General features: G+C 41.8%; 1 protein-coding gene across 15 annotated transcripts in view; it reads right to left on the reverse strand.

The window, feature by feature from the left end:
- TCF4 (transcription factor 4) overlaps positions 1-23754 on the reverse strand; it is a 335412-nt gene that overhangs the window by 163764 nt on the left and 147894 nt on the right. For 12 of the 15 annotated variants that reach the window (XM_037151940.2, XM_037151945.2, XM_053664222.1 and 9 more), the window contains one exon: positions 3666-3730. In XM_037151940.2, the coding sequence (XP_037007835.1) occupies positions 3666-3730 (65 nt within the window). The other 3 variants (XM_053664219.1, XM_053664221.1, XM_037151951.2) reach the window with 3 other exon arrangements.

Below are 23754 nucleotides of genomic sequence, written 5' to 3' on the forward strand. Positions count from 1 at the left end.
AAATCCCGTCAGTTTCAATATTAGAATTGCCTTGGGGGTGGGGGCCGGGAACGGGTGAGAAAAGCAAAGGCCCAACTCTTGAAATTCTAACTTAATTAGTGGCGGCCAGAACCCGGCTCCCCACATCACACACACCTTGTCCAGGAGATATGAATAAGGAAACTTGGCTAATTCCCAGCAGGAGAAGACAAACAATTCCTGATCATCAATGCTGAATTCCCCTTTTAGGGGAAAATTTCTGCCTTAATAACAATCGCTGTGTTGACATCATCATCTCATTCAAAAACAGAAGAACTCAGCAAGATGAAAAAAAAAAGTTTGCAATCACCAAACATCCTAGTCAAAGCAGCAAAAGGGGCCAAAAGCAAAAGACCTTTTTTCCCTTTCGTCCTCCGCGGAGGTGCCCTTTCCGTCCACTGGCTGGTGGTTATCTGTCGCCGTGAGGTTGGACTATCTTGAGAAAAACTTTATTTCCGCTCATTTTCATTTCTGTCAGACTTTCCATTATAAATCTGGTTTTCTCTGCCAGTAAAAGTAGTATGAGGTTGCAATTTGGCAAGAAAATTTTAAGCCTGGGTGTGATTTCCGTACCCCAATTTGATTTAAATTAGTTTTGCCATATTTAGTGAGAACTAAACAAAGTCCCCGTAGCCGCTCTGGGTTGTCTATCAGGTCACTTTCTATACAATTTCAAAAGTCTGAAAAGTCACCGTGTTTATTTCTGATAATTTTATGTGGAAACGGATTAATAAATTCATATTATCCCATTACTATCTTTAATGAAAATGACTTAATTAATAATAAAGAACTTGATAGCTTTTGGTTTTCAGCTACAACATCCACTTTTTTGAAAGCCGTATGTCTATCATTAGTAGTGTTAAATCCTCAAGAGAAACATAATGGACACACACACATACACACACAATTTTTAACCGATGCCTTTTTTAAACAATGTACATTTCTCTGGGACAGCACTTTGCTACCTGTTGCTCACCACCAGCATTTCTCTACACCAAACAAAGGCTGTTGGGACTGGAATAAGCAAGTTTCCGTGTAACAGTGCTCATCCTGTAAGTCCACAGGACATTGTTATCACACAATGAAGCGGCTTCTGGAGCTCCTTGGGGCACAGCACCTGAGGTTTTCCACCCAGCCTCTCTATAGGGGAGGAGACAGGAGAACACAAAAGCTTCCTCTGCATGCGAGGCACTCACCTAGCCACACAGTGGGGAGCCACTTCAGCTGTGATCTGCTATTTAGACCTGAAGCCCCAGACGCCGAGAAGCTGCCTTTCTTTTTTGGTTTGCATAGCTGGTGTTGAAGACAGGGATTCAAAAAATAATTCTGCACCAAAGGAGCTCACTCACTAGAAGACACACTGAGGTCTGCTCTGTTCTCAAATTCTCTATTCTCAGATTCCACAGCAAGCAGAGATTCATGATATGTACGCTTTTCATCTCGAGCCCCTATTCCCTTAATCAGGGAATTTCCAAAATTTCGCCTTTATTTTTCCAGAAGTGATCACACTGTTTATGGATACTGCTGAGCACAAGCTAAGCACACAGACAGTCAGTTCTTATAACACTCACAACCATGAAGCAGAAATAAGAATGAAAGCATTTCACTCCACATTTCTATCCCGAAGACTTTTGAAGAAAAGCATATGTAATCATACTCCTGTCTACAGCAGAATTTTTCTGGACAAGAATGTCTCAAAATGAACCTCCCAAGGCCCAGAAACTCAGCCACCACACGCCAGTCCGTCCACCTCTACACTCCCCCCTCTGCCCCTTTCCACTCCTCACCTTGTATTTGCCAAAAAAATTAACTTCAGTGTCACCCGAGGGAAGTATTTCCCACACACCAAGGGAGGGTCTGTGTCCCCGCACACTCACAGACAGACTCCCGCGGTCTGGATGATGCTTTCACAAGTTAAGGGGCCTCACGCTTACTCAGCAGAGGAAATCTTTGTGTCTGAGGAATCACGCCAATTCCTATTAGTAAGAAAGGATACAGGGGCGAGGAAGCCTATTCTCTCATTGACCAGAAAAAGAGGCCCAGCACAAACAGAGACCTCTGCCACGGCCATTTGTGAAAAGGAAGGATGTTGTCAACTTTCTTCTCCCCAAAACTCTGACGACCTCTGCCTTGACCCTCAGAAACCAGAGCCACAGGAACAGGCTCTTCTGCAGGAATTGAGAGCTTTACACCAGAGGCTCTGGGCACTGAGAGGCTAGTCGCCCGAGCTATCTCCCCCGAACATTTGCACTCACATTCCAAAGATGTTTCCGTTGCGCTGGAACGGCTGTAAATTTCTTTCCTGCACAATTCTTTCCAAACAGACTGCCATGAACTGTGCTCTGCAGCAGGAGTTCTTAACCAAGCCCCGTTCCACTCATCACAGCACATCGTTCAGACGCTGACTGTGACTGCACTGGTGGCTGGGCCAAGGGAGTAAACTTTAAAAATGCAAATACATCCAGGAGGGGGGAAAAAACCTCCACCAGAATTCTACCTTTAGTGATCTGTAAGTGACAGGAAACAAACCTCCTTCACAGGCCCTGTTCAATTACGGAATCTGTTTGCTTACATTTTTCAGGATATAGTAAAGAGCTGTTTTACAATTTTTAAATAGGTTTTTTCCCCCAGATCATTAAAGGAAATGGGAGGTGAGAGGGTTCAAGAGAACGAGCACTCCCCTTCCAACGCAGAAAGAACATACATGCTGTTTAGGTGGATAATAAAACAGTAGAAAGCTTTGAATATTAAAGAGGACTGTTAAATTCTATCTGGAGTTTTCTAAAGTAAGAAACCAATGTACTTATAAAAAGAAAGCCTAAATCTTAAAACAGAAAAGGTTTTAAACATATGATTAATACTGATACTGAAATAAAAGAGAAAGCATCTCTAAAATCTCAACTGTCTCGAAGCAAAGCTTACACTTCTGGACACTGGCAGTATTTTCAGAGTCGGCTTTCTCTGGAGAGTGAAAAGTCTGCACACGCAGAGTGCACCGTGACACGAACACACACATGCTGCACCTTTGTATTACACTGGCATTTTATTATTTAATTAAAGCACTCTTATTTTTCTAGCTCACGCACGCTTCCCTTGAGACGGCTTTGCTGTTAGCCTGCTGGCCTTGACTTCCAGCCAAAAACAATTCAGAAACAAAAAGGGACAACAAATCATATTTTCACAGACATTTTTATCCCTCAATACAACCCTGTTTTCACACAACATCATACAGCCCCTATGAAAACTATAATTTAGGCCAATAGCCACTGAGCCCAGGGCTGGATGCAGGCTGCACGAAAGGCTCCCAGTGTAAGAAATTCTGAAGTTCTTAATTGCAAATAAACTCTTTTGATAGAACCACTGCAACCGACATCGCTGGTTTGCAAACAGTGCCACTGGTACCGGTTGATGGATTAAAAAATAAAACCAAGCCAGTGCATGCAATGCTGATACGCCAGCAATCTAAAGATGAGGTGTTTATTCCTTCCGAGCTCTGTGTTATTTCATTACTTTTTAAAAAGAGAGGCATCGGCAGACTTGCAGTGCATCTCAGTGCCACAGTCTGAAAGGCGTCATCTAATGTACAAAATGAACCAATTGACCAGGTTAATTCCCTCAACCCTTCCCCATGCAAGATTCTCACTTACCTGGTGGCAACCCTGTAAGTTTGATTCTCTCCCATAAGATGAATATGAACCCCTTTCGGTTTTACCTGCCAAGAGAAATAATAAAAAATGTGTAAATTGTGTTCTTCCTTAAAAAAAAAATCCTGCAGGTAACAGATATCTACTCTTCCCCGGTGTTTACATACGTAAAGTAGGCACTACTGGCAATGTATGCAAGCAAGAGAGGGAATCACACTTCCTCACTCTGGCTATGATAAACTGGAAAAAAATACCCTTCATTCCTATTCTTAGCCAAACTGCTCCACACTTCCAGAAACTGTCATTCCAATGGCCTCCACTTTCTCCAACAAACAAATTGTCATGCCTTATTTTCACTTTTTTCCTCTCTCACAAAATTTAAACAATTTCATTTTTATTTACACAGCAGGCAAATTATCTATGTAATGACCCTAGTCTAGTAATTCCCATTGATTATATCGACACTTAATGGTGAGGCCAAAGCTAATCAATCAAGGCTTTCCAGATGGTGAATACAGCAAAGGAACTATTCAAAATTCTGAGACTCTTTTTTTAACTCTCTTTCCCGAGAGTAAATTTCATCATGATCAAGATGATGATGGAATTTACATTTGGAGAAGAGGGTTTCTGAAAAACTGCCCACTCTGAAACTCAAGTTCAGATTCTATCAGTAGACTCACTCAGCAGGACCTGGGATAATGGAATGTGCATGTCCTGCTCCAATTCTAACACCACGATTTTTATCTACAGACAGTGTTACAGAGATGTACATACAGCCTCAGATGCTATCTGGCCACATCTAAGGATGAAATCAAGGCTGCTCATTTGTTTCTTTTAAAAGTGTGGTTAGCTTTAATAATCAGCAAAAAAGACAACACAACCACATTACAAGAGACCTAAGCAGCAGAGTTTAGTTAGTGACATATGAAGAGTTACAGAAAAATCGATCCATACCAGAACATCTAGGGACCCAGCCAAGTACCCAGAACACAAACCCCACGCTACCCGAGACAGAAGAATACTACTTTCTTGAAGATTAGTTTTAAGGAGCACTGTATTTTACACCTAGGACTACACTATTCTTTTTTCCAATGGGAAAATTCAAAACTGGCATTTTGAGGAACTAAATGGCACCCCTCTAAAGTCTACAGCCCCCGAGCGCCCCCCCTCAGCCCGAGTTAATGCAAAGGCTAAAAGGAGCCGCAGTCGTTTTTACAGTCCAGTTCGACGACAGTGCTGTCAGCGCTCGCCTTCGTGACGCCACACAAATGACGCCCTTGTGACAAACCTTGTATGTGATTAAAAGTCACTGTATACACAGAGGAGGGTTTTTCAAAGGAAGCCAAACCTGAGCCTTAACGTTAACCCTCTTTCCCCCAGTATTAACTTTTCTACTGATTTCCAGGAATTTGAAACTTAGAAAAACATCCCCCCACCCATTTCTGGTATATTTCAAAGTAGGCAATCAATGTCCACATCAGTTTCAAAGACAGTGGAACAGGGTTTCCTCTCAGAGGCTGTCAGCCCTGGGATGTCTAAGAGAGTAACTTCAATTGTATGAGGATTTTACATCGAAGAAAAGACTCATTTACCTGTTCAGCAGTGCAAATGGTCATACAGACATATCTCCTCTTCTGCATAAGTCAGATATAATCTATAGATGCCCTTGAACTTCTCTGTACAAATATTACTAACAGAAAGACTTGATCTTTATGAGCTATCAAATGATGTGTGGCCTTCATTAAGCTCTTGCATCTAAAAAGCTCCAATACAACCAAACCATAGTTACTTCAACATAACATTCACTTGTTAACAACTAGAAAGGCAGGTAAAGAGGTAGGTAAGCATAGACAGGCAAGCGGGCAGACAAAAAGGTGGATAATAGATAAACAGATAGGATAAAATGTGCTCTGACTTTCCCAGGAAATTGAACTGATAGTGTCTTGTTTGGTAATTTCTAAAAAACTGAATTGTAAAATACAATGTTAAGGAAAAAAGGCTATCTATTTTTCTCTATAGAAGGAATTACTAAATCCATCCCCTATATAATTTCACCACCTGGCACTATTTCCCAACTTGAGTCCAGCACACAAACCTCAGAAATGTGAATTTTCCTACCAGGGTTTCTCCCAATTCGTGTGTGTGTGTGTGTGTGTGTGTGTGTGTGTGTGTAGTTAGAGATATATTTAAAGTTAGAGCTATCCCTTCCATTATTTTGAAACCAGAAAATCAGTACAAATAGTAAGAAAGAAAGATGGAGGGAGAAGGGCAGGGACAGAGGGAGGGAGAGTAGGAAAGTAAGAATAAATGGGAGAGAGGAGAGAGGAAGGGAGAGAAACAGAGGGGAGGGTGGACTGGAAAAGCAAGGGGGCAGGAAGGGAGCGGAGCGGAGAGGGGAGAAGAACGTGAATTTGTGCTGCGCAGTGTCCCCGGAGTGCCTGGCTACACGGGCCAGCATTCTTTACTATCATATCAGATACAGACCGCTTAATCTTAATTCTGCTTGTTAAAAAATATTTATCCAGATACGAAAATAAACCCACTGCAAATTACAAGTTGTCAGGGTTAAAAATCTACTCCTGTTTGTGTGGGGGAGGATAAGGGACCAGCATAGACATGAATCATTCTCAGTAATTTGAGTGTTTCCATGACATCAGTGGGCACCAGTCCAGGACTCTGTCGAAGTCTGCGAGGTACCAAGGAGGCAGAGCAGCCAGCAGGAGGCCGGGAGGTGCACTTTTTTTTCCTTTAGGATTACGCTCCTTGTAAAGATTTCATCTGCAGCATCCACTTTCACCATCCAACAGACTGCCCCAGAGATCACGAGTGAACACATTTCATTCTGATAGTGTAAGCCTTTAACTTTATTACATCTTTTTGTTCCCAAATTCAACTATAAATCTGCCCTCAGAGCCCAAACCTCTGTTTGGGGGCAAAATCATCGGACAGGGACTGTGGATAAACTCAAGCACTTCCTCAAATGTATTACATCTACTCCTATCATTTCCTAATGACAGGAAGCAGCCATTTTACAATGACACCTCAGTTTCTAGGAAAAGAAATAGATCTTTTGTGTAAACTGTCCAGTAAAAATTAGCTATGGTGTTGATGTTGATTTTCTGCTTAAAATTCACTGGAACATTTGTCTCAGATGATGAAATTTTCAGGAGCGCGGATAACACGTCGGAGCAGGATTCCTGAGGAACTCTCTGTGCTCACGGACACAAAAGCTCCTAAATGTCTGCGTTCACTCTACGTCAGGCACGGATTTTTGTCCCTTAAACCACCGGGCTGGCGCAGACAGCTTCTTTCCTTCTTTCTCCATTCTTCACCACCCACCTCCCCCCACCCCCACAACCACAGCGGAGCTTTGAATGAGCTCAAGATTCCGTTTTTCCGATATTTAAAGGAGACGGCAGTGATGAACAAGCCCGGCGTGCTCACTGCAGAATTTTCGAGACGTCCCTCCAGTACTAGAATGCGACAGCCGCTGCGGACATTTTTTGGCACAAAGACAACGGTGGCAGTGCCAAGCCCATGGCTAGAACTACTCAAAAGAGGCATAAGGGCAGCATTAATCGCTCAAGTCTTTTACTGTACGGAGTACTGTTGTCCATATTTTAAAAACTAAAAGTACCCGTTAGTAACATTTGTCGTTTGCCCAGAAAGGGTGTGTGTGTGTGTGGGGGGGGGGGGGGGGCCGGGTATTCTGAAATACATACCACAAACAAATCTTGTCAGGCATTTGATTCATTTTTATACCTAAAAGGACCAAATGTTAAATTTTGCTGCTGGTGACAATCTGCTGCGCATGCAACGGATGATGTGACCTAATGGAGTCCACTGAAGGCTGAAAAGGCTACAGAGAGGATTTTATAAACTTAGCTGGAATACTGGCTAAATAACTTTCTTCTGCAGAAATGATGCATACAAGGAACATGTACTATTATGTCACAATTTTTTAAAAATTAAACAAGAAAAACGCTGTAAATGAGCAGACACAACAGCCGTCAATCAGCCCTTCTGGAGACAAAGGAGATCCACACACAGCCCCCTCTCTAGAACAAGTCGGCATCTTCAGTGAGCAAGCCGCCCAGGAAGTCAACATGTTCCGTCCAAACTGAACCCATCAACTGCTAAAGCCTATATTTAAATTTTATTATTAAAAATGGCACCACTTGGTAATCAATAAAGGGTTCACTTGCTTCCTTTGCTGCCCTTGAAAAACTAATCTAAGCAGAAAATACTGCATAAGCTACTTCCAGTTCTTTTAAAGACCAGTATTTTTGCTGATCTACTCAGGAATCCTTTATCTTGCTGCCCCAAGAAGGATAAGGGAAAACATTTTTATAATCTTCCACTTGACTTACAATCTTTTTTCCAATGTATCTATAGTATCCCATTGTAAGGGAGTGCCGCAAAAACTGGGTGAGAATGAACACATTACAGGAAGGTAAAAATGGTCTCAGGAGTCCACTCATTCCCAGGGAAACATCTAAGCAGCACAGCCTTCGGTAGATTACCACACCTGGACACCACGGGCAGAGGGACAAACTCCACCACCACCTTACTGATGATATGATTTCTGGGGATCAGCGGTGACACAGGAGACCCCACTAGTGGTGGGCCAGTAGGAAAATACCAAGGTCATGTTCAGGTTTCTAGCCTTTCATTCTTAAAAGGGCACTCTTAAAATTAGATGTAAATGGTAGGTGTTGCACCTATCACTGAAAAACTGCACCTCTGCAGTGAAACATATCCCATGAAAAGCCTCGCTACAAATTATCTGATGCGGCAGGACAATACCAAGTAAGGCCGTTTCACGGTCAATCCTCATTCTGGGCACCAAAGAATGAGCCTTTTGTTCCCAGCCATCAGACTAGGGAACTAACTCATCACAACCATGTAGGAGTCAAAATACATCTCTGTCCCTGTCCCCAACCCCAACCTACTTCCGGTTACCCTTTTAATTTCTTTATATTGAAATGTCTATTTCATTTAAAAATGACTGCAGCAATTCTTAGTGGTTCTGAAAATATACAGGAGGTCATTATTCACAGTTCTTCCATCTTTCCCCTGCCTGCTTCAGATAAGAAGCAGATAAGCCCTTCCTCATATAAGAATAGCTGAGTCCCCATCACGCATTACCCACAAGGCAAAGGGCTTATGTAGACTACTGACTTGTTCAAGCTGTACAACAACCCTGTGGGGTGGGTAATACAAAAACCATTTCATAGGTGAGGAAACTGAGTTACAGAAATCACCAGAGGTCACACAGAGGGTAAGTGATAGAGCCAGGAATCGAACCCTGGAAGTTTGATTCCAAATGTTGGACTTTTAGCACTATTCTGCACTACTGATATTTAAACTCTGAAAAAAAAATCTATAAATAAGCAAGAAGCCCAATACGGAAGACTCAAACCCCAGTGCTCAAAACACTCGTGAATTTGATATGAAATTAATGAAAGTGTCCTATAGGTGGGGATGATTTACATTTACACGGTGTTTTACTCCTAAAAGGTCTCTAGGTACTTTATAGCTGTGCAAATGCTGTGTACCAGAATCTGATACTGGACAAAAACCACAATCATCTCCACACTGACTTGAAGCAACAAAAACAGCTGCAAACTGCCTCTCTATGCCTTTCCTATGTGAAGAATATGACTTCATTCAAAATGCACGGAGAAGACTAAAAGTAAAAATGTAGCTACGATACAGGTCAACGAAGCACTGCTCACAAAGTGTCTTCTGCGGAACAAGAACCTCACAACGCGCCCCAGAAAACAAAAGGGAAACTAAGTAAAAGGGGCTCAAGAACGTTGCTCGCTATCTCCATTTCTTTCCAAGAAATTTACCCAGTCTCTGAGCAGGCGGAAGCCTCTGAGACAGCCTGGAGCGAGTGAGAACATTTAATTCTGTGCCAGGCTATCTTTCCTAAACTTGTCTGACCTGCACACACCTGCCCCATTCTTTTTGTCTATTAATACAAGTCCTGAGGAACTTTAGGAACAACTACTATAAAAACAGCATGAAGAATTGTGTTTAATGCATGTTTGCAATTTCCTATCAAATAAATGATGTAAGTTTTAGGGCTGAATTTTATTTACTTTAACGGATCTGAAAACACTGTGGACCTTCCGTGACATTTCTATGCAGATGCGTCTTTGCTGCTGTGACTGACCGGCCGACCTGGACCGTCCCTGATCCGAGCTTGGAGGTAAGAGGGCCTGAGTTTGCAAGATATCGGAAGCTGATCTTTTCTTTCAATTTCTGAAATTCAGAGATGAACACTGGTTTTCTCCTACAGAATCTTAGTATTCCAGGACAATTCTTGTCATCCTCCACAGGCATTAAGAAGTCAAATTTTAATACACTTCATGCTAAAAGAACTACATGCAACTCCATTCCAGCAGATAAACTGGGCATTCCACAGCTCAGGAAATTCTCCTTCTCCCCTGCTGCTAAACTGAAAACAGAAAAAACAGTCGGGGGAAAGGGTGACTAGGCACATGGTTTGTACCAAAGAATAACAGGAAATGGGGAGCTAGCCATTTTCCTGGAAAAGACCAGCATTAGTCCTTTCGTTCATTGATGTTTTTAGGTCACAAAAATAGAATACTCAATCGTGACCTATAGCTCTGACCCTGGAAAAGTGGGAGTCTGGGCCGAGTTCTGTCACGGACGCCCCTCGTGCTGTCTGGACACGGTGCTGCCTTCACGGCGGTAGGTGCGCCCAAGCCCCAGATGTGCCACGCACCTTGAGACATCACCGAAACTCATTACCCTGGGGTGCTGCTTCGATTCTCCTTAAAGCACTTATATCCATGAAGCACAATCTAGTGTGCAGACTAACTTAACTTGCATCACTGAAGAGCGAGCGCATAGCCAAAAACCCCTCAGACGGTCACTTAATCTCTACTTTGTGATGCAATTACTCAAAATAAGAAACAAGCTTATACCCGAGGTTATACAGACACTAAGAGATGAAGCTAGAACATGAACTTCCAATTCCGGTACGAGAGCCTGCTGTTACAATACACCGCCTCTTTTGGGCGTATTGTAGATGCATTGTCAGAGTATGTTGTGGTAGCAAACATGATCCCACCTGGCTTTTCCCTGTGTTCCTGCAACCCTCCCCTCAAATAATTTTAACTCCACTTGTAGTAAGCCAAGTCCTTTGATGGGTAAAAATGTTACAACTGATAAACATTCTGAGTGACCATCCTCTGAGAGATTGACGCAGAATAAAAATACCATATTAGGTCATTTCATGTGCGGAAGAAAAAGCCAAAATCATCGCCCTCATCCAGTGCCATGCTTAGGAGACGTGAGCACCTGATCAGATTAAAGCATGTGAATTTCATGCTTTATTTTCCAAACGCAGGAACATCTTTCATTGAAAATAACCCTCATTCCATAGAGTGTGCAATTAATCAACATAATCATGGGGATAACTTAGCTGTTTGGGGAGGTGTGTCAAATAACTCTTTAAGGCCACTAAAGTGCCACTTGAGCCACCAGAGTAATGATTTTCTGAATCAGCAATTTGTACAAGGGTCCCCTAGGGACCTGAAAGACTAAGGGCAACCCTGAAATCACTCAACTTACTTCTAAGCAGTAACTTACCAGTAGCTTCATGTGAACAAAATCCTAACAGTTCTGTCCACCCTGTTTCCTATTTTCCCTGCTGCCTGGGTCTCACCAAGATGCCCAGGGAGTATGCAGCCTCCGAAGGAACAACACTGGCACTTGACATCTTATTTTTTATCAGAAGAAATTATAGTTTCATATAAAAATGAAAAACGTGATATTTGCAATATATACCAAAGGTCTCAAAAGCAAGCAGAAATAAAATAGGTGTGATATATTCTTAGGAGCAAAGGAAGACACAAGATGGGAGCGGAGAAAAGTAATCCCCCCAAATTCAGTTCTAAGGCGAAGAAACCTTGCTGGTCATGAAAATTATCGGTGAGACTTTTCTTAAAACAGGTCTCCACCCCAGAGAACTCAAACTCAGTGGAGTGGGATCTGGCATTCCTACCTTAAAAAGAAAAAATTACACTGGTTAGCCTAATGAGCCATGGAGTAACAAATTTAAGAGACAGGCACAGACTTTAGGGTTACAACAGATGAAACTCCCATAAACCTGGTAACGTAGTGGAGAACAAAAAATCAATTACTGCCTGATGCTACCCATTTAACTGGCTTTTAAAAAGACAAACAATCATTGCTCTCTGACACCCTTTTGTACAGTTACCATGTAACCATTTTATGGGTTAGAACAGCAATTTTCCAGGGGCTTGCTGCAAGAATTTTTAAAACAAGCAACCCTGACTATTAAATCAGGGGCACTAACCTCTTTTTCCTTCGACTGTCAAATAATAACAATAGCCTATACAACAACAGCTGTCTAGTGTGAGTGAATCAAAAGTATACTTATTTTTATTAGGTCAGCAAAAAATATATTTTTTGGTGTGCTGCAGAACGTTAGTAACTAGCTACGAGATCGAAAGGGTCGAAAACTGCTGGGTTAGAGAACCCTTTTCCTGGCAGCATACTATGCCTTTACATCCGTTCACCTCTACTAATGAAGACTGGCTGTTTTAATGAAATTAACCACGTATGACTACGTAGATTCCCCTGACAAACAACACAATTCCAGGACAGGAGAGTCCTGGAGGTGAACGGCGTCCCCTCTTCTGTTGGCCCCAAGGGCCACTGCTGCGAAAGCGTCCCTTCCCTGGCCCCACCCCAAGAGGGATCCACCCGCAGCGGACACAGCTGGCTGTGACTTTAAAGGGCCCGTGCCCCATGCACGCCCTTCTGAAGGCCGTGCGAGTCCACGCCAAGGAGAGAGTCTGTTCTTCAGCCTCTCTGGAGGACATCTACCACACATCGGCCAGACACGGGACAGACGACGTCCTCTGAGTAAGACTTTGTTGCCAGGCTAAACCGTTTGGAACTTACCAGCAAATTTTAAGAAAATCAGCAGCTCTCCTTCACCACGCAAAGCACTTTTAGCGGTAAGTTACTGGCTGCCCATCTAAACACGATGTCCTACCAGAACCTTACTTGAGTGATACGTAAAAACTAATCATGACCAAACTCTGAATTAGGCACAGGGGAACAGAAAACAGAGGGAAAGGTTTAGTATGACATTTGCCACAGTGTTTATACAGGAAAATTACATATTTTAGCACCTGGTGTGTAGGCGCCGGCCTCAGTTTTCAAGCTGAGCTCAGAGCTAACAAGAACATAACAATTATCACCTCTTAAAGAAACCACACACATGTTATGTGATACTCAAGACTGCACCAAAAATAAAGGGGGTGGGGGTTTCATGAAGATTTTAAGTAGTGTATACATGTGCATAATACATATAAGTATTATACTTACATATATACACACATTTATATAAGCAACATGTTTAACCCCAAACAGAAGGCAAGCCAAACGTCACTTACATCTGTACCTGCACTGCCTTAGGTGAGCATTTCTCCAGCCCGAGCACTGCACTGCAACTGGCCTGGAGTCCCTAAGCATATACCACTGAGAAGTTAAGGGGCAATAGCCCAGAATTCACATATAAGTATTTGAAGGCATGCACAGAGCAGGCAAACAAGGAAGGCTGCTAACCCACTGAGGCTGCTCTTCAAGATCACCTTTAAGAGAAGGGACCTACGAAAGCCATACTCCGAGGTTAACAAGACCAAACCTCTCAAAGTAAGATTGCCCTCACTAGTCATTGCTAACAGAAGGTGATGGTTCCCAGATCAAATTACACAAGCCACTGAGTTCTGCACAGGACAGTTAAGGAAAGCCCCCCAATCACTGAGTGTGAGAGCTTCCCCAATCACTGAGTGTGAGAGCTTCCCAATCACTGAGTGTGAGAGCTCCCCAATCACTGAGTGTGAGAGCCTTCTAATCACTGAGTGTGAGAGCTCCCCAATCACTGGGTGTGAGAACCCCCCAATCACTGGGTGTGAGAACTCCCCAATCACTGAGTGTGAGAGCTCCCCAATCACTGAGTGTGAGAGCTTCCCAATCACTAAGTGTGAGAGCTTCCCAATCACTGAGTGTGAGAGCTTCCCAATCACTGAGTGTGAGAGCCCCCCAATCACTGAGTGTGAGAACTCCCCAATCACTGGGTGTGAGAGCTCCCCAATCACTGGGTGTGAGAGCTCCCCAATCACTGAGTGTGAGAGCTTCCCAATCACTGAGTGTGAGAGCTTCCCAATCACTGAGTGTGAGAGCCCCCCAATCACTGAGTGTGAGAGCTCCCCAATCACTGAGTGTGAGAGCTTCCCAATCACTGAGTGTGAGAGCTTCCCAATCACTGAGTGTGAGAGCTTCCCAATCACTGAGTGTGAGAGCTTCCCAATCACTGAGTGTGAGAGCTTCCCAATCACTGAGTGTGAGAGCCTTCTAATCACTGAGTGTGAGAGCTTCCCAATCACTGAGTGTGAGAGCTTCCCAATCACTGAGTGTGAGAGCTTCCCAATCACTGAGTGTGAGAGCCCCCCAATCACTGAGTGTGAGAGCCCCCCAATCACTGGGTGTGAGAGCCTTCTAATCACTGAGTGTGAGAGCTCCCCAATCACTGAGTGTGAGAGCCCCCCAATCACTGAGTGTGAGAGCCCCCCAATCACTGAGTGTGAGAGCCCCCCAATCACTGAGTGTGAGAGCTTCCCAATCACTGAGTGTGAGAGCTTCCCAATCACTGAGTGTGAGAGCTTCCCAATCACTGAGTGTGAGAGCTCCCCAATCACTGAGTGTGAGAGCCCCCCAATCACTGGGTGTGAGAGCCTTCTAATCACTGAGTGTGAGAGCTCCCCAATCACTGAGTGTGAGAGCCCCCCAATCACTGAGTGTGAGAGCCCCCCAATCACTGAGTGTGAGAGCATGACTAAATCAAGAGAGGAAGGCAGTGGGGCACAGACAGGAAGTGGAGAGGCAGAGGAAGGGATGATCAGAGAGGAAAGGAGGAAGGAGAATGGGGTAGTCAGAACAGTGACCTCATCCTATCAAAATAGGCGAAAATAAAGTACATTACATGGGATAGTTGTTTAGAGATGGCAATTTTCACCTCTGAAACTTGTCCAAATGATGATGTGAACAGGTGTGAAGGAGATCCAAGAAATACGGGGTAGGAAAGTAACTATTTGTTGAGTGCCTCTGTGTACCACGTGCTGGGTGCTGGAGTCAGTGACAGACAGTACTCACGAGGTTAAGAGTTCGGAGGGCTGCAGTGTGAAGCCAGCCCAGCACTGTACCTAGGTAAGGGTTGAGAAGGGAGTGATGAGAAGCACAGAGGAAGAGTACCCACGACAACTGAACTGCATCCTGGTAAAAGGTGGCAACAGGAAAGACGTGTATTGGAGATTCTGTGCCAGATGCCATTGTAACAGATTTCGTGGGAACTGGATATTGGCATGCAGTTGGTAGTTATTTGGCAATGTTAAATAAATCAAAGTAAATTAAAAACTAATAGTTATATAATTTATCACATTTTTAATGTCACTGGTACCTAAAGTGGGAAGGACAGAAAGCTGAAAGAACACTTAAGATGACATTCCCCCTCCCCAACTCTGAGCTTTTGTATCATTTCATACTTAGGGGAGCTGGTTTTGGAGTTCTGACAGAATTTGCTTACAAATGAGAGCAATCTGCAATATAAGAGAAAAGAACTGTAAAGATCTAAACTCTCCATATAACACCTTACTGATTCAATCAAGACGTATCATTTCAGAGCTATGTAGGAATCACTTATAATCAATTATCACAAAGAATTTGGTAAAAATGTGCCAGCCAAAATTGTTGCTATTTTTGAGACGCATTCCTTTTACAAAGCCCTGGTCTTCCCTGGCAGAAAGCAAGGCTCCTCCGCATCCAAGCCTCGGAAGAGAGGCCAGGGCGCTCCTGCTGCGACTGCCCAGGTGGACGCTGGTCCCGTGACCTGGGAACACAGGGGCTGACGGTGACTTGCTCCTTTAACAGCTCCTGCCCCATCAACAACAACTCAGAGTGGCAAAACAAGACAAAAAAGGGTTCCACTCGAACTACAGTTCTCACTGTCTGCCAGCAAGGACAGCTTAATTTGATCTGCAGAAACAAACGAAATAAAATGCCTCTATAAAATATTACAATGCAAACAGAACTCGTTTTCCTTCACAAAGCAAGTGAAAACTGTCAACTCTATCAGGGAATTTCTCTACCAGGAGCAGCCTGATCCATCACCTACCACAAGTAATGTTTCAAATTTCTGTGATTTATCCTTTTAAGTCAATTCCCACCTTAGTCAAATAAGAATTCTTAAGCATAATCAGGCCAGGAGGAACTAAAAAAATAAATACGATTAATGGAAATGTAAAATCAACCACTTAAAAACTCAAGAGCGGCATATATTTTACATACTATTTAAATTGCCAGGGCTCTATTTAGCAAAAATAAACCAAAACACACACACACACACACACACACACACACACACAACTTCCATTTCCAAATAAAAACAAATTAAGTGCCACGCTCAGTAACTTCATAATTACTGCAATATATGATTAGTTGTGAAAAAGTGCAAAAACAAAAACAAAAAACAAAAAAAACCAAACCTTGAAAAGTAACATACTAAGAACCCACACACCAGAGAGTTCAAGCATGACCAACCAGCAGAGGGCGCACAGGCCCCAACAAGAACTGTCTGGCCAGGTACCACTCAAACTCATTTAGGAATAAGCATGACCAAAATTTTAACACAGGGAGGGGGGCAAAGCGTCCTATTGATGGCATTAATAAAACAAGTGTGCTCAGTTTAGGGTTAGTAAGAAATACACACAAGTACATTTTATTAGCAAGTGCTGACTTGAACAGAAATTTCTTAGTTGCTTCATGAAAAGATGTTCATTAAAAAGAAAGAATTCTTTTGTCTAGAAGTGAGGTTATACCAGTTCTCAAGGCCATATAGTTTTTCTAGATCACTATTAAGAACCATGTACAATAAAAACATTTTTAGAAGTAAATTAAGCGTTAAATTTCTAACACATAAACACACACATTTTGGTGAGTATATTAAATTACCCTTTGCAAACAGAAAGTCTCAGTGTATTTACAGGTGTCATGTACATATTTATGAATCAATCTTTGTAACCCTACAACAATCAAATATGTTCCATTTTATGATTAAATTAAGACACATAAGTCACTTATTTTACCACTGGCTTGTACTTGACTGATTACTTAAAGGCTGGCTGTTCCAGACTCCTCTGTCTTACAGGAGGGTTCGGGTTATAGCAAGTTATCCCAGAAGAGCTCCTCACAGCGATGTGTGCACATCTGCACAGAACGGGCAACACTTGCTCTTTTAGGGAAGTTTTCCTATAAATGCAAGAGCCAGAAACTTCTTCCGGTGCTTTCCAAACTTGTGATTTCAGACACAATATCACAAATTAAAATAAAGAATTACCTCATGAAAAAAAATTTTAGATCAACATCAAATACATATTTTTTACATTTACAGATAAAAATCCACAGCTGTACAATCTCTAATTTACAGTGTGTTAGAATAAACAGAAGGCTTTTACTTAAGTTTCGAGGTGGAAAGCTTGGTAGGATAATTACCTGCCACTTGTCCATCCACCTAAATGATCACTTCGACCTCACCTCTACTCACCAAACAAAAACAATGAAGCCATGTGACGTCTCCATCAGGGGATTTTTTTAAAGCTTTCTTAGTAGATTTGAAAGTTAAACTGAATTTCCAACATATATAAACCAGGTGATTTAGCGTACATGTAGGTCATGATAAGTAACACTTCTCTTTGGGCCGATGTGGCTACACCATTTCTGCCCAAGTTAAAATGACGATGCTTTATTTCTAAGCACTCAATTCTGAAATGTTTGCACAATCCGTTAAGTCCAGGCACATTTAAATGATTCTGACGTGCAGCCTGCTAAGGCCAGTGGTGAGGATAATGCCTCTTTACGTGGGTAAAACGATGTGGCATATAGGTCACTCTCTTAAGGGGAATCAACTGTGTGTCTCCTCTTTGCGTTTCCACGACAATCCTTCATCCTGCAGCCTGGAGCTGAGAGTGAAATGCAAGAAAGGAGCCGAGTGCTCAAAGCAAAAATCTGCTTCCAGGACAATCCATTATATCTGACAAGTTAAATGTTCCATGGTAGGCCATATGGCACCGGAGCAGGCCCAACGATGGAAGAGGGGAACTCAGCAAATGCATCACAATTAAGGAGTTTGGCTACAGACTTTACTTTGAATTACTTTATTTTTTTATTAAATTTGAAATGCTGTCCCTCTAATTTTTAACTGAATCTCTTCTATGAGACAACTCGTAAAGAAGTTTTACAATTTTCTTCTCATCTCGTGACTGTGGGTGCTGGTAAAGGTTAAGGGACATGCAGCCATTTCTTAGGAAACAGAGCTTCAAACAGGGGACCTGCAGCCTCATTTTAAAATTTTCAAGACAAATGCTGTGTAGACCCTGTCTGTCCCCTAGATTAGAGTATGCAAATGAGGGAATGTGTCATTAGGTTAAGACATTTAACTAAAACTGACCCAGCATGAAATGAAACCAATATCCAGTTTCCGGCCCCCAAAATCTTAAACGTTGTATGGTCATAATTTGCATGTTCCTGTTTCTTCCACAGTTTACTTAATTTTAACCAAATTAACCAGTTAATTTGGTTCTCAGTTGAACCTGGCTCCTCCTAGCATGACACCGAAAGGGGACAGTATGAACTCCTGCTAAGACCTTGTCCAAGAGATAAGTCTTAAAAGCTCCTTAAGACACTCTGATTAAAAGCAGGATGCCTGTGATAATAAATGTTTGATGTTAGAAATAATGTAATAGAAATCATATTTATACTATATTCATTTATTACAGTAAGGGAGGGGAAGATTAAATTAATGAAGTGACCAAAGTAGTATCATTATGCAATGGTATACAATTATATAATGAAGGAAAAAAATAACATCCCCATTTCTTGTGAAGCCTTCTCAGGAAGAGAACTGGACCTATAACAAAAAAAACGGAAAATGCTTCCTGTAGAAGTGTCCGAACCTATCGATCTGGCCCAGTCTCACACAGAAATGTATCACCTCCCTCACCTCCTCAGGATTACGAATGACACATTCTTGAGCAAATACAGTATGAGATAAATTGTAATGGGTAGGTTTTCCGAAGCCATCATGATTATCGTTTAAGTATTCACACTGGTTTGCAAACATGAAATTCATAATAATTAAGATAAACATGCATCTTTCTGAAAGAGAAGACACTAAGACTCATTTCCCTACACTATTTTCACTCTCCATTTCTCCGGAGGGTCACTATTTCCCTCAAATGTACCCGCTTCTGCCTTAATTAAGAATAACATTATTTCAAAGAGCATATCCACATACTTTACAAAAAATGGGTCCTACTTTGCATCATGTTAAAAATTATGAACACATTTTCTGGTGTCCCCAAAGTTACTATTTGTCAATAACCTAATATTATCTTATATTTGCATTTCCTTTATGTTTAAATATGACCCAATTTACTGAATCATGAATAAGGCATATGGATTATGAATTGGTAATGTACATTAAAAGTCACTTTTTATACCTCTCCCCATTTTATCAAGTGCTTTCACATACACGCTGTTTCTTACAAGCTTCATCGTAATTCTTCTAGGTAGTTATCATAACTATTATTAGTAATACGTTTACTCTGCACGTGAGGCTAAAGGAGATTCAGAGAGGCCGCTGTATTGACTTAGAGCACACAGCTGTGAAAGGGAGGAGCCCTATCTCCTCCCCAAGCCACGTCAGCATGGCACTGCCACGCCACACCGGGCACCGTGAGGACGCAGGAGCATTAGAAAAGATACAGGCAAGTCCTACTTGGGAACGCAATTACATACATCAGACCTTTTTACTCGGTATTTGAGAAAAAGTAGCTAGATATTTTGGTAGTGATAGTGCCCGGTTTGATAAAGGCACCAGAAATCCTATACATGGGTTTCCTAGGAGGAATGAACACATATTCAACATACAATCACACTTACACAGGAGCGTGTGCACACGCGTGCACGCGCGCACACACACACACACACACTTGTAAAACATAGCCACGCACACCTCGGCACCAGCCGAGTGCACGTGGGCCATTGTGCGCTGCGGACCCCATTTCTGTGTATCCGGATCCACATTTTTTTACTAATTAAAATGTCCAGATGGTAGCATAACACCTGATCGGAAGGGCTTTTAAGAATGGGAACTGTTGTCGCTCAACTCCTACATTGTTGACAACTTGGAAAAACTGGCCTGCGCTGAATTTTGTACGCGCTGTTTCCAAACCCTCAGTGAAAGGCAGTTAAAACTTTAGTAATTTAAACACAAAAAAGCCCACACTAAACTCTACCAAGAAAAAAAAGAGAAAGACTTGCCCCTCAGATCACTAGTATCACAAGAAAGCTCATGAACTCCAACAGAACCCAGTGTCCTATCAGAGCAATGCAGTGTGTTTCCCAGAGGGACACGTACAGTAACAGGAAAAAGAATGAGATCAGAGCTGCTCAGGGTCTCATCGTTTCGTGAGGCCCTTTCTCTGTTTTGTTTGTTTGTTTGTTTTGTTTTTTATAGGTTAAGTAACAACCAATTAATTTTCAAATATTTTTTCTTTTTTGCATTTTTATACCACATGTTAAGTGTAGATCTTAACCATAAAAACAGAACATTTACTATCTTACATGCTTTTTCAAAATATGGATTCTGGGAGGACTCCTGAAATTCAAGTTAGGCCTTGGCTCCTGAACAATATACTTCAGGAAATCACAAATGCTTTTTAAATGTTTAAGCAGTTACTTCCTAAATCCTAAGTGGATTCTTTTTTTCTCGAGCAAACATTTTTGCAAATATTTAGGCTGCTTTGATACGCAAATGTTCTCCCAAACATTTCCACCAGCCAGCCACTAACATCTCTCCACAGACCCCAACCAATGGGAAAGTTTGCAAGGGAAATACGAGAAGCAACTGGATGAGGACACGCCGGGAACTCTGGCTTCACTGGCCGCAAACAAGTGGTGATTTTGTTGCAATACCTGAAACAAAATCTTTGGATGTTTCACTGAAACAGCTCCTTTAAAATTTTCAGTCATGGGGTTGCAATTTTCTTTGACTGCAGCAACAGCTTCTGGGGGGGGGGGGGGCAAACGACTAGCCCAAAGGTTTCTTATTTCCGAGCTCAGTAACTGCAGCAACTGGGGCTGCTGCTGGACAGTGAAAACCTCATCCCTTTAAGAAGAAAATACCCACAGGAATTAACATGTGCAAAACAGGAAACAGAGAAAGTAATAAATAATGCCACAACCAGGGTCCCAAGTCTTGACAAAGACTATAGTAGTAGAATACTTTAAAAGTGCTCCCTTGAGGTACTAAGCCAGGGGAGAGGGGGCTGCTACAGCCATTTTTACTGTGTAAATAACTCAAGAAATAATTTGTGCCGACACAGGACTTGTAGAAATAAAAACAAGGGGGTAGCACTCAAAACTAACTTGTAAATACAGTAGGATCACAATCATTGTTGAAAAACAATCCTCAGTACTCCTTCTGCATTTCAGACCCCAAAACCCCCCAACCCTGCTTTGGGAAATAATGGGGTTTCCTAATAACAGGTCAACACATCATTTCAAAGGGGGTCTCCGGTTTCCTCAGTCACATAAGCCACCAGAGGCTAGCCACACTGAAAACAAAAACCAAATTTCAGGATTCCGGTTGCTAGCACCATACCAGGCACCACTGCTGAAGGTACGAGTTGGTAAACATTTGTGAATTTGGTGGGAGGAGAACACTAACAGTGAGTTTATCAAAGCCAGTGAAACACTGAGCTTATAAAATTAAAAGAATCTGTTTCAGAAACTAACCTGCAGACCCACACGTATTCCTTCACTCCGGCCATCACTTCCTCATTTACACATGTCAGTAGTGGTCAAAGATTTCATCAGATGTGGTTTTGACAAGAGCAGCTAAGTGCCTAAAGCCACAGATTTTAATTGAGCCCAAAATACAGATTCGGGGGGGAAAGAACCAATCACAGCAGGAAGTGTTTTAAAAGAAAAAAAAAGAAACATTATCTTGAGTAGTTACACTTAGTTGTACTGTATGAGAAAAATTAAAAAGCTCTATAAAATGTCGGAATTAACCTATCATTTCAGATTATTTACAGGTGAAACTCTACCCTCTGGATGGGCAGTGTGCCTGCATAAACAAGAAGTAAACTAAAGAAAAAAAAGTAAAGCCTTCTTCTGCCTGCTATTTTAACACAATAGATTAAAAAAAAAAAAAGGACGGAGCCACCATAATCTCCAAACAGGACACACCACGTACACACACACACACACACACACACACACACTCTCTCTCTCTCTCTCTCTCATGTATAAACTGCGAGAACACAAAAGCTGGAAAAGCAATAGATTGAAATAAAAGTCTCTCTCTTAGCACTCTGAGATTAATGAGGAATAAAAATCTAGTCATTCTTAATTGCACAGTAGAGAAAAAGATTTACTTTAAACTTCTGATTAAATAATTGATGGTACTTTCTATTTTATATGATATTCTAAAAAACAAGACCTTGAATATCAAAGTTTCGATCTTCCCCTAACTAGGCATATTTATATTCTTTACACTGGGCTAGCAACTTTGGGAATTACAATTTAACTTTATATAAACAGGAAACTGCATCTTAGGAACTGCCTGAAGTTGTTTCACATCATTCCAGAGTGAAAATGCTTATAAATTTGACAATTTAATAAAGACGTATGCTTTCATTCTCCCCCTTTCTTAATCCTTATACAAACCCCTTTAAACACACACACACACACACACACACACACACAGAGACACACACACACACAGACACACACATCTGCCTCAGCAAAAGATCTGACTAACAATCATTGTTTTAACCTAAAGATTAAATCCGAAATCAGGTCAGAACTCCACTGAGGTTTTTCTCTGCAGTGCTGAGGGCGAGACGGACTCTCAGTTTAACTCCGGGCTAGGACAACAAAACGGAGTTCCAGGCTGGCACCAAATGGTTTTTGCCAAATCTGCAGCCACACATTCTGAAAGCAATACACTCAGGGTTCATAAATTAATAGCTCTCTGTACTGAACGCTTGTCAATATCTCTGTTCTGGGGTTTCTGGGTATCCATTTTGATTGTACAGTGTCTCTTAAAATTGCGTTTGAAACACAACACTAAACCCGAAGTGTTGAGTGAGAGAATTATGGGCACATTCCCAAACTCTTACACTAAACCACAAAGGGAATAGATTAAACAGAAAAAGCACTAAGAAAACAACTATCATCCAAAAAAGAAAAAAAACCCACCCTGAATAGAGAAATAGAATACTTGCTTTTCTTTCGACCTTATGAGTAGCACACGGAGGGAGGCACCAGGAGCTCTAAGCACAAATACGTGGTGAAGAGTCGCCAAAAAGCGTGTGGATGAATAAACTGTCGTGGCGTGAATTTGCCAGCGAGAGGACAGAGCACAACACGCTGGGGCTTGGCTGTCCTAACATGTTTTACTATGTAAATTTAAATAGTCTTGAAAGGGAAAAGGAAAGAGGGAAAAAGGTGGAGGAATTTTTTTTAATATTAAAAAAAAAAGTTTGCCAGAAATCCTCATACCTGGATCACAAATAAAAGTACTTTCATTGCTGTTATTAAAAAAAAAAAAACAACCTAGTTCTTAGGTTAAAACTCATCACATGTTTCCTATGATGGAAATTTAGGGGGGTGGTTTAAAGAGTTAAAGACTCCCTACCATTCATTTGCATCTGGTGCTTTTAGTGTGTGTGTGTTTTTTTCTTCCTTGAAAAGTTGGCAGAGCCGCCGATTTTCCATAATGCAAGCATTTGGGAATTGTGAGCGGAATGAAACCGATCCAATCTCCTGACTGCGACATGAATTTTCATTAATTACAACCTTGTCAGCAAAAGCATTATCAAAGCTGAATATGAAAATGCTAATGAGTCCTCATTTGCATATTTTTCTTTGTTGGAATGTCATTAATTATTACATTTTA

Source organism: Artibeus jamaicensis, unplaced genomic scaffold (genome assembly GCF_021234435.1).
Source record: "Artibeus jamaicensis isolate MK-2021 breed Jamaican fruit bat unplaced genomic scaffold, CSHL_Jam_final contig_354, whole genome shotgun sequence".
Taxonomy (NCBI): domain Eukaryota; kingdom Metazoa; phylum Chordata; class Mammalia; order Chiroptera; family Phyllostomidae; genus Artibeus; species Artibeus jamaicensis.